At 33.6% G+C, this 12,662-nt stretch overlaps 1 protein-coding gene across 1 annotated transcript; it reads right to left on the reverse strand.

Moving 5' to 3' along the window:
• Nucleotides 1–6,505: 6,505 nt before the first annotated feature.
• Nucleotides 6,506–7,871, reverse strand: LOC133817303 (xyloglucan endotransglucosylase protein 1-like). The gene is made up of 3 exons (XM_062249784.1): nucleotides 7,502–7,871; nucleotides 7,206–7,399; nucleotides 6,506–7,102 (listed from the first exon to the last, which is right to left on the reverse strand). The coding sequence occupies exons 1-3, from the start codon at nucleotides 7,778–7,780 to the stop codon at nucleotides 6,688–6,690; spliced, it is 888 nt and encodes a 295-aa protein (XP_062105768.1). The 5' UTR covers nucleotides 7,781–7,871; the 3' UTR covers nucleotides 6,506–6,687.
• Between the last annotated feature and the right edge of the window lie 4,791 nt (nucleotides 7,872–12,662).

Consider the following 12,662-nt stretch of genomic DNA (forward strand, 5'->3'; position numbering starts at 1 on the left):
ACAGTCTTCCTCACCAAGCCTTTGATCAACCTAGAACTAGTGTGGGCTGATTCTCAACACATGAGATAGAGATATTGAAGAGAAGAAGAAGAGAGAGTGGCCAAAAAAGGTTAGACTGTCTAGGTTTTCACTTACCAATCAACTGAAACTCACTTGCTTATGAAAACCCTAGATATCATATTCCTTATATAGGCAACTTAATGAGATTTATTTAAATTTAAATTAATTAAAAATAATAAATGGACTTGGGCTCAATCTTTTTGTTTTGAATTTAAATCCCAACTGGTCCTAAATTCAAAATCTTTTATTTATTTATTTTTAATTAATTAATTAAATCATTATTCAAATTAACTAATTATAATTTGAAACTTGATTTAATATTATTTATTTATATTGACACCAATTTATCAATATTAATAAATTTACCCAAAGATTCTCTTTTATTTTCTAAATCTCATATCTCTGTAAATTTTCCAAAATTGACCTAGTCAAATTAAAAAAATCCTAATTGATAATTAAATCAATTAATTGAGACATTCTAGACGATTTACTCAAAGGTGATGCAGGGACCATGGATCCATGAAATCAAGCTCCAACAAGTTACCGTGAATTTATTTACGAATAATTTCACTAACTTATTAATTCCTCGTGACTCCACTATAGACTCGGAATTGATCTCTTGAATTCATAGAACGTATTTTCAAAACCATAAATACGTTATCCATTGTTATAACCATTATAATTAGTCAATCCTCTATCGATGACTTACTAACGAGCTGGGTGCAAATTACCGTTTTACCCCTCATCAGTATTTTATCCTTAACTCCCACTAAGTTCCTTATAAATGATATTTTCGTGAACTTAATCACAGAAATGAGATCTCAATCATTTAACCTTTTGAACAAAGAAATTAAGGAAATCATCAGCAAAGCAAGCAGGAAACTCATTAGCGATAAGAATTATGGGTACATTTCCTTTTTTAGTGAAGACCTTTTCATACTTTGCGTCTAGTCTAACCTCTTGTCCATCTAAAAGAGTTAAAAGGTTTTTCACTTCTCATACAGAAGTTATAGATTTCGTATCTATGAATGATAATCTCACTCAATTACACTAATAAATCTCCAAGATGTAAGTATGGGCTAGACCGTAGGGTAAGCTGGTAACGAACAAGTCAAAAGATTTAAATAATATAATTAGCAGAATATTATCACTCAGAATTAAGATCGACTTAACATATGGTCAACGTTGTGACATTGATTAGATTTGATAACAACGATACTTATTTATCAATCAATAATCAATATCGATCCTAGTCCGATGTAACTAAATACATCCGATCTTATCTACTTGGTCGATGCCTTGGACAAGACATCACACCCTGAATGTGTATGTAGATCATATCGTAGATTGCCTAATCAGTGAAAATCCAATGCACTGATCTAATCTTAGGACTCGTTCTTTTGAATATATAATTACAACTATAATCCACTGTGACCTAGTCACTATAATTGTAACTATCCTTATGTTCGGGATTTTATAAATGTTTGTATTATTTCAATAAACATGTAATAAAACAAGCAAGCAACATGGTTGTCAAACTAAATGATTCTACTACTTTTATTGATAATATGAAATCGTGCTACATGTTCGACATGGTTTTATAAGGGCATAAAACCCAACACTATATGCTCCTCCACCTCCGACACAGGCACCATGTGCTCCCCCACCACAATAATCAAATTTTCATGATGAGGTAATAATTTCTTACTAATTCATTATTGCATACATTTGATAAAGTAAAAATAAATTAGTTTATCGAAAAATCTAACAAATTAATTGTAATGTAACAAATTAATTGTAAGTTGTGTCTTGGTTTGACACAAAATATAGTTGCAAAGGGGAAACTTTTAAGTACATGTTGCACAGAAATACATAGCGTTCAACTGCCTCCTGGAAATTATCGTGTGAGAGTTAAGGTAGCCATTCAAGAGAACACTAGTTTACCATATCCGCTTACAATTGAAGGTTATACATTGGTTGGACAAGCAGTCGGGTACGATGTTGGATGGCCACAACATTGGGTTCTTACTAATCAACAAACGAAAGAGTCACTTGCACCCTCTACTCAACAACCAAGACAATCAAAGAAAAGAATAGAGGCCTTGACACAGGAACCTACAGAAGTGCCTATGAAAAGAATGTTGAAGTGTTTGGTGAAGTTTATTGATAAATGGAAAGCTGACCGCGTGGTAGAAATTTAAATTGTAGAAAGGGTATATTTGGATTCCAAACTATTGTCTTAAGGGAAAGATGGTATCCTCCACTTTTGCACTATGAGGTGACCGGAAAGACTAAGCTATCATTATATATGAGGTATAATGGTGTTTATAATCTTTTAGTTTATTTAGTGTAACTTGGAATTTAATAGTTTATTGACTTTTTTTAATTATATTTAGCTTGCTCAATGATTTAGTGCAAACGAAGGGGTTGAACCACATGTACACTTTCGTGCATCCCGCTTTGGTGTCCACTAATGCAGGAACCAATGAAATACATGCTAAAAATCTCTTCGACCAGTTTCTACAGATGGAGCTAGAGACACAGTTTCTAATTTGTCCTTGGAACAACAAGTAAGTCAACTTAATTTTATATTCATATATTTTGTTTATTGATAAATATCTTACACAAGTTTTTTTATTGTAGCTATTATTGGATGTTAGTATTAATTCAGCCACATAGTCATTCGGTAGCTTTTTTGGATCCTGTAAACTCACATTTTTATTGGGAAATCAAGGAGATAATTATCATGTAAGTTATACATATTGCTTAATTAATTTATGATTTCATTTCAAACTCATATCTGAGTAAATATCAATATTTTGTGCAGGGCATTGGATCAATATGATACAGACCGAAGACAAAAAAAAGTCAATGAATCTAAAAGTTTGTGTTCCTAAGGTAAGTAAATTATATTACTTATCGTGTTAAAATTCTTGACATATTCTTATTATAATAACTTGCTAAATATAATACTTAAATTTGGATAACTATGTTGTAATAGTGTTGAAACCAAATTGGGCCAACCAAGTGTAGCTTTTACATTATGAAATTTGCTAGAGAGTTGATTTCACAGCCAAGACCAAAGACCTACTTGAAAAATGAGGTATTGTTTTACCTTTTAATTTAAACTATCGTTCATGATTTATTTGGATGATTTATAACTTATTATTTTGAATATTTTCTAATTAGTTTACGAATACGACACCATATTCGGCTTACGAAATCAATGAGATATGGGATGTGTAACACCCCAACTCCAGGGACCGTTACAGTGCACATTGCAAACAGTGCTAAACTTGCTAATCGAGTCATTTGGCCAAAATAGTGTTACTAAGTATGATTAGCGGTTTAGGGATTAAAATTTTGGTTAAGATATAACGTTTCATTAGAACGTTTAATATATACATTGGGATCCCAAAAATATAATTTAAAGATCTATTACAAGAAAATATTTACAACAGGCCGATCTAAGCGGCAAAACAGGGTTCAACCCTAGTTCCTCTTTCAAACCTCGGCCATGAATTGGTCGAGCAGCTGCATATGTACATGTCATCACCTAAGCTCTTCAACTCAAGGATGGTCCAGCTTTCTTTTGCCTTTACCTGCACCACATAGCACCTGTGAGTCGAAGCCCAGCAAGAAAACTCATATGCTTATGAACAGTCATATCATGATATCAAATCATATCTGGCATGCCTAGCAAACATAACTTTATTCAAGCATGCAAAAAAATTTAAACAATGCTGGGGTATCCAGGATAAGAAATCCTGCCCTTTTGAATGGATAACTATCAAGTCAATCCTAATCAAATGAGTGTTTCAACACTTGAGGTTCTGGTAAACCATACTGAGTGACCAACAAGCAAGTCACTACGGGGCTCAGCACCCAAAGCCATGCATATGATGATCAAAATGATCATACAGAGCTCATAGCTCTTAATAGATGAGTGAATATCACTTGGAGGTTCTGTTAACCATACTGAGTGACTGACAAGCAAGTCACTATGGGGCTCGGTGCTCATAGTCGTGTAACAAAACCGTTACCTGGGCTTTCCTGCAATGGCTCTAATCAGATGAGTGACTGATGGGTAAGTCACACAAGCGCTTTTAGTTTTCATCGAACTTGAGGTCGGTCCGGCATTAATGCCCTTGCTGAGTCATCTAATGCAGATGTCGATTAGATCTAATCTTTTTTGGCTTGCGTTGAATACGCTAAGGCCGTTCCTAACTTATGAGTCAGCACTGTGTGACCAGTGCCCAGTACCACTACCGAACCTGACTAATGAGTCACAGCTTCACAGTTGATACTAACACCTTTGCCAATTCTAACTAATGAGTCAGTACCATGAACAAGTAAGCATTGCTACCAAACATATGTCATATGTTGAATATTCAAACGTAGGGCATTCAACATGCTTACTTAACAGTTGCTAGCATAATTATGATCATGCACAAACACAGAGACTCAAACTCTGATCAATCTCATATTCATCATTCATGGCATGCCCTAATCTCATGTTTCTTATGCATCACATGCATCACACTTAATCATCCAGCATGCCTTAATAATAATCATATGCAAATGAGCAAGATTTCTAAGCATTCAATATGATATCAATGTTTACATTTAAACATCCAACATGCATCAAACATAACCATGCATGTACATATGGGGTGCAGTTTTCTTACCTTCGGTCCAAGCACAGGTTACCGACAAACGAGCCACAAGAACGATCCCGATTCCAAGCCTCTAATGATAACCTAGTCACAACCACAAATGGTGACCCAATGAGTTCAAGTTCTAAAACCAATCCTTGAATGAAAACTTAGCCTCCAAGACATCAATCCTCACTAATCCGGGTAGTAGGAATGATCCCGAGGCCTAAAACCATGTTCCCGGGGTCAAAACATGCAAACGGGCTCAAAAGCCTGCCTGAACCGCGATCCTGGAACCTTGAGCTGCGGCCCCCAGCCAAAACTGAAGCAAGGGCCGCGGCGCCCAGCAGGAACAACTCATGCCACCAGCTTCATCGAACCAGGGCCGCGGCCCAACTTTGGAGCAGCCATTTTCCTTCAATTTTAACCTTTTAAAACCTCTCGAAAATATGTCTAAACATTCCCAAATCATTAAATCAGAGTTCCCAAACTTCCCAATGGTCAAAAACCACCAATACCTGAGGCTCAAACGAACCAAAAACTCAACGATTCACAAAATCCAATTCAAGCTTAAAACTTTTAAAAACTTAAAACTTGAATTACCTCCGATTGAGTTGTTTTCAACTAAATCCTCCGACTAATAAGCTTCTAATTTTCCTTAGGATTGCTATGCCTCAATCCTCGCTTGAATCCGAGTCCTAGAACTCAAGATACCTTCGAAAACGCAATCGGGAGACGAAAATGGAACTTTTAGGGAGAGAGAATGTATAGAACGTTCTTTTTATTTATTAAAAGGTTACTTCAAGCTTAAGTAGCTTCCAATAAAACCTAGTACTTGGGGTCCCAAAAACACCCCCGGGGATATTATAGTCAAAACTTCCATAATTTCCCCCTGATTTTACTAACTCCCAATTTATCACCAAATAATAATTCCCATTACCCAATAACCTGGTAATGCTCTAAATACCCCTTGACTTACTCCAAGTCAAGCTTAAATCCCGTTGTGACTTTCCCACTAGCTTACCTCCTAAGATCGTCTTGTACTGGTTAACCCTGACATAATCAAATAATAACAAAACACCACGCCCATTTCACATATATGCCAAAAATGCCCGAAATGGCCAAAATATGGAAATCACCCAATTAATCACAAATGGGTTCAAATGCATATTTAATACACCTAAACATGCATATTATCATTAAATAACACAGTAAAGCAATTATGACCCTCCCGGCCTCATAATCAAGGCCCTAAACCTTATTAGGAAATTTGGGGCATTACAGGATGAGTGGACATAATCAATTATGACGTATCTTTGTTAGCAAATGATCAAGTTGGTGAGGAAATTTCAGTTTAAGTAGGTTTAATGCTTAGAAATTTAGAACACAAGAGTACCTATATACATAGATTAACTTTAAAATCTGAATTACTTTTGTAGATTTGATCACAAATGTTAACTTTAGATAAATGTTTAAAAAATTTATACTGTTGTTTTTATTTTGTTTATACTGCTGTTTTTCTGTTTCTGCTGCTGTTTTTCTTTTTATCAAAATAGGCCAGGGAAATTGGCATAAACATTTACAATTTTCCTGGTTAATACTTTATGTGACAACTCCCAACTGACGCAAAAAAAAAACTTGTTTTTAACATTTGTGGTAGTGTCCCACTAACGCAAACATCAGCCTGGTTTGCATCATGGGATTTCACGTCACATATAAAATTAACGCAAAAACTCGTGGCAGCTAGCAACTGACGCAAATCACCTGAGTTAATATTAAAGTTATAGAGAGAGACAAAAGGAAAATTTTATTTTATAGTTTCATAATTTCATAGTACACTTTATTTTACGATATACAAGGAAAAAATAAAGAATTTTGGGCAGTATGTATGTAAGCATGATACAATTTAAAAACAAATAGAATAGAATTGAATTGAATTGAATTGTTGGTATTGAGTTTTGAGTATAATTAATCAGAGGAATCGAGAGTGCTTGCATTCTGTAGGAAGCTGGCCCTTAGGGAAGCGTTTCAAGTCTGTGCAGTAGTTGTACACCATGAACTTCTGCTGCACCCACCGCAGCCTGTTCCGCCCGGCGGCGTCCAGCCCTTGATTCTGCCACGTGGCATCGTTAAAGCCACCGGAGTTGTTGGCATCGCAGGTGGACTTTCCGGCTGCCCAAACACAGGCATTGGCCTTAAAGTTAGCGTAGGAAGCAGTGAAAGGAGCTTTGGTCCAGTCAGTCTTGACAAGGCCACCTCTTGTAGCCCAATCGTCTGCGTTCCACAAGCTTGAGTAAATCCTCATTGGCTGGCTTTTGGGGAATGCAACTCCTGCTGTTGACTCCAAGTTGTTGAACACTCTTATTGGAATGTTGTCCACCATGAAGCTGATCAATCAACCACAATATATAATTCATTAATTAATAATTAGATCATACATGCATGCAGTTTGTATATATATATATTAACAATTTTAGTATCATCACTTACATAATACGTTGTTTGTTCCAAACAATGGAGTAAGTGTGGAAAGCCTTTGTTGGGTCGAACCAAAGATGGAACTGTTGTTCTCTGTTCCCTTTTCCTTGGCTGAACACATTGGTATGGAGTGTGTAGGGGTCTCCAGACAAGTTGCCCAAGAACTCGAAGTCAATCTCATCATGGTTTGGGCCTTGAGAAGACAACTGCATTGTTTGGAATATTATTATTCATAATCAGAATCTATATATAATTATATATTAATTGCAGAAGATTATACATGAGAAGAGAGATATAATGTATCTTACATAGTATGCAGTGACTGTCCCAGCTGAATTCCCAGGCACAAGCTTGATTTGCATATCGATTCGGCCAAACAAGTACTCGTTCTTGGACTGGAAACCAGAGCCTGAAGCCTTGTCAAGTGAGAGAGTAAGAAGCTTGCCTCCTTGGAGTATTTGGGCTCGGTGATCACCCCATGTTATATCGAAGTCTTGGTAAAAGTTCCCAGCTGAGGCTAAACCCACCACCAGGCAACTAATTACCATGAGCACAGAACAAAGCAGAGGCTTCGAAAGAGACAACATTTGTTTTTGGAATAATGTATTATTCTTGTAGAAAATATAATATAGCTATACTTGTGGTTGGGATAGGCTTTGTGTATCAATTGATGAGAAGCCTAAGTTTCTGAAATGCCTTTATATAGATCATAGAGATATGGAGCAACGTTCAAAGGTTTTACCGCTGGTGCCAACTGGGGATAATTATTACAAATAAAAGTCTTAATAAGCAGATAGGTGTAACCAAAAAATATAGGATGGTATTAGCTCAGCTGGCAAAGACCAACTTGACCATAAAGAGTTTCCATTAATTGGAAGGAGCGTAGGAATCTTAGACGGGAGAGGAATTAATTTCTTTTTTTAATTGCGTGTTTGTGTGTGATATATAATATGAAGATTATTATGGACTGAAATAATATAAAAGTAATTTTATTTATTTATGTGTAAATAGCCCTTGTCTCTTCAAGCTTCTTCCATTGTATTACTTAAGTCTCTAATTTTTTTTTTAAGTAAATAGATCCTCAACATTTATATTTTGGCTCACATAGATTCATAATATTATATTTTATTAAATAAATCCTAATTTATATTGGCAAAATGAGATTTTTAACCCAAAAAAATATAGCACCCATTTGTTTTTATTTTTATTTTTAACAAGCATTTTAATTAATTAATTATTACTAAATATTAAAAATTTATTTTCTATCATACCTCTAAATATATTTAATATATCATTAAGTAGTTTATCATTTTTAATAAATTTGTTTACATAATTTAAAATTTAGAAGCATGATCATAAATTTATTTAGGGTGCAAACATCTATAACATTATTTTTTTTTCTCGCTATACACATTTCTATTTAAACTTATCATAAATTGTTAAAAAATATTTCTACACATATCAGGAGCTTAATAGAAATACGTGTAGTGAGAAAAAATGATGTTATAGATAGAAACAATTTTAATAAATTCCATACTTCTAAAATTTAAAGTATGTAATTTTTCTTATTAAAAATGATAAACTAATTAATATATAAGTGATATTTTAAATATTTTTAGAGGTATAATAAAAAATATTTTTATTATTATTTCTTAATATTTCAAGAGAATATTTAAGTTAATTACCAAAATAATATATTTGATAATAACTTTTTTGAAGTTATAATAATTAATTAATTAAGAATGGTTTAAAGAAGTATTTTTTTTGTTGTTCAAATCATATTTATACTTATAAAAATGATTTATTTAATAAAAAAGAGGACCTATGTGAGCCAAGAAATATATTGATGATCTAATTGCTACAAAATAAAAATTAAGAACTTAAGCGATACAAGTGATAAAAATTGAGGATGGCAAGTGTTATTTAGCCTAATTATTTATTTTATTTGTAAAGAAAGTTGTTTTAAAAAGAAAAATAGATATGAAAGATAGCATTCATGCATGCATCATAGTAATCCAAAAGAAAATAGTGGAATATTGTTATTAAAATAGTGGAAATAGTGGAATATATGGGGTGCTATGGCGGTGGGAGGTGGACACAGAAAATAGGTACGTACGCGTTTCGTTTGGTGGGTTAATACTACTCTTATTGAGACCGTGATGAGTAAGTTAGTGATCAATTTTAAACCTTGGCTTACGTCCACTTGAAAAATAATAATAAACCCTTTTATTGGTACTTTTATTTGGTTATTTTTCAAGGCTTTCCTACTTGATATTATTTTTTAAGTGTTATATTGGTGTATGTACGTGTACGTGTACGTGTACGTAGGGAAAGGGTATTATTCTAGTATAATATCATATTCTTTTTCACATTTCGGATGTGTACATTTACAATATGGCTAAACATGGTGCTTATATTATTATTGACTTCCGTCTGTATTTCAAAACCGGAGCCCCATTACTAGCTAGTCTCTCTATATCGGAAATTTTTTGGGTAATTAATATGGATATGTATTTTTTTTTAGTATTTTGATGTATAACTTTATATTTTTTATACCACGGTTTATAATGTAATTACTCCCGTATAAATATTCAGTAAATACCATTTAGGCAGCTTCAATAGCAAGGGTGTCTTACGTGTTCCTAGGATAATTTTGGTGCATTGGAGTTTTATTTTTTCTAGTTGGTAATTGTTAGAAAAATCAGTAGTGAATAGTAATTTTTCTTTGTCCCACAATGTTTATGAATAAAATATCTCATTAGTTAGATACTATAAATAGACCTTAATGGTCTTAGTTTCTTTCACACCAAAACATATTTATTTATATATATTTGTCTTCCTTTGAAGATTATGATATATATATTTTCAATATTGTTTTTTTCTTTCTACTCTTTAGAGTTATCAGATTTGTTCTAGTGTGATAGAGTTCGGGTATATTTGGTTCGGCGAAGTAATTGAGTTACTTGTCGTTCATCGTTGTATCCTGGGAGATAGACGTTGAAACCTCGTAGAGGTGAATCTGTTTTAAGGAAACTGTGTGTTACACAGGCCACAGGCCTCGGCTTTTAATTTTGTTCTTTATAATTATTGTGTAAATTAATTATAATTGCTATTTATATTATAGTTATTTATATATTGTTATTTATAATTATAATATTATATTGTTATATATATTATAAGTTATTTATAATTATAATATTATATTGTTATATATATATTATAAGTTATCTATAATTATAATATTGTTATTTATATTATAGTTATTTATAAGTTATTTATAATTATAATATTGTTATATATATTATAAGTTATTTATATTGTATTATTTATAATTATAATATTTATGTATCTTTAATTTAGTAGATATAAATATTGTATTTATCATATTGCGTTTATTCAAGTATTATATAAGTTATGTTTTTCCTACAATCTTAAAACAGATTATTGTTTAAATATAATATTTGAATATATCAGTGATATTTCTATATCTATATATTTGAAAGATATTGTTATTGCGAAAAGTTCGTTTGAACTTAAATCTCACTAGAGAAGTTCTGGGAACTGAATATTTTCAAAGAAACTAGACTACTGAGACAGGGGCTAGACCCTTCTTCTAGTATTCTTTGGAAATTGTCTAGTAGAGATATTTGAGGCTGGATAAATACTTAATAGAAATATTCTACGAGAGGCTAGACCACGAATGGTTGGGTTTTTTACCCTTCCAGGCTAACCTAAGAATTTTCTTTAAGTTTGATCTAATAAATCTATCAGCCATGGTGTCTGAGATAAACCTAGTCAATTCCAACCCAATGGAGTGGTGGATTGATACTGGTGCCACTCGGCATGTATGCTCAAACAAGAGTCTGTTCAAATCTTTTGAACAGGTAGATAATGGCGAGAAGATTTTCATGGGAAATTCTGCCACATCTAAAATTGCGGGTCAAGGAAGTGTGATCCTAAAAATGACTTCTGGAAAGGAGCTGACTCTGAACAACGTACTGTACGTACCAGAGATCCGGAAAAACCTAGTGTCTGGTTCACTGTTGAACAAACATGGATTCCGAATTGTATTTGAGTCAGACAAAGTTGTTCTGTCCAAAAGTGGAATGTTTGTGGGAAGTGGTTATGTAACTGATGGGTTGTTTAAACTCAGTGTAATGGTTGTTAAACCAATTATCAATAAAGTTAATAACTCTTCTACTTACTTGCTTGAGTCTTCCAATGTTTGGCATGGTAGACTAGGACATGTTAATTATGATACTCTGCGTAGATTAATTAACTTGAATCACATACCAAAATTCCACATTGATTCAAATCATAAGTGTGAAACCTGTGTTGAGGCAAAGCTAACAAGGTCTTCCTTCTAAATGATTGAAAGGAATAATGAACCCCTAAATTTAATCCATAGCGATGTATGTGATTTAAAATTTGTTCAAACAAGGGGAGGCAATAAGTATTTTATTACTTTTGTCGATGATAGCACGAAATATTGCTATGTGTATTTGCTGAAAAGCAAAGACGAGGCTATAGAGAAATTTGTTCTCTATAAGATCGAAGTTGAGAATCAACTTAACAAAAAGATTAAGGTGTTGAGAAGTGATCGAGGTGGTGAATATGAATCACCATTTCGTGAATTCTGTGCAAAAAATGGAATCATCCATGAAACCACTGCACCTTATTCACCTCAGCAAAATGGTGTTGCTGAACGGAAAAATCGTACATTGAAAGAGATGATGAATGCGATGTTGATTAGTTCTGAGTTTATTGCCTTAGACAAGTGTGACGAAGAAGCTGAATGGCTTCGTCAATTTTTAGAAGATATTCCAAAATGGCCTAAACCAGTGCCAGCTATTGGCTTACATTGCGATAGTCAATCTGCAATTGGTAGGGCGCATAATAATATGTATAATGGTAAGTCTAGACATATACGTCGTAGACACAATACCATTAGACAACTACTCTCAACTGGAGTTATCTCTATTGACTATGTGAAGTCAAAGGATAATATTGCGGATCCGCTAACCAAAGGGTTAAATAGAGAGTTGGTTGAAAAATCATCGAGGGGAATGGGTCTAAAGCCCATGAATGAATAAAGTCAATACAGTAGACACCCCACCTAGTTGACTGGAGATCCCAAGATCTAGGTTCAAGGGGACAACTAAAACTGTAAAGACTATGTTGGATCACTGTGGGGGTTATCCTCATTGTCCATTCCTATGATGAAACAGTGATAACCGTAAGGAAAAGGTTAAGCTATGCTTTTAATGATTTCTTATGCGTCGAAATGTCGAGCAGAGTAATACGGGTTACTCTTAATTAAGAAAATCACCTATGTGAGAGAGAAGATGGGCCGCTTCTATAGGGATTGAATAAGGGCTCAATTCCTATAATATCTCTTGCAGAACCAGGGAAATGTTCAGGGCCAAAACGAACATAATCTTGAGAACCAATATATGTCAGGAAGATTCC

This window comes from Humulus lupulus, chromosome 2, assembly GCF_963169125.1.
Source record: "Humulus lupulus chromosome 2, drHumLupu1.1, whole genome shotgun sequence".
NCBI classification, from domain to species: domain Eukaryota; kingdom Viridiplantae; phylum Streptophyta; class Magnoliopsida; order Rosales; family Cannabaceae; genus Humulus; species Humulus lupulus.

Bases quoted from the DNA above. Each gene is read 5' to 3' on its own strand.
- LOC133817303 (XM_062249784.1), bottom strand. From the start codon at position 7,780: ATGTTGTCTCTTTCGAAGCCTCTGCTTTGTTCTGTGCTCATGGTAATT. The intron at 7,400-7,501 runs GTAAGATACATT...CAAACAATGCAG, and splicing joins GGACAGTCACTGCATACTAT to TTGTCTTCTCAAGGCCCAAA. The intron at 7,103-7,205 runs GTAAGTGATGAT...TTGATTGATCAG, and splicing joins TGGAACAAACAACGTATTAT to CTTCATGGTGGACAACATTC.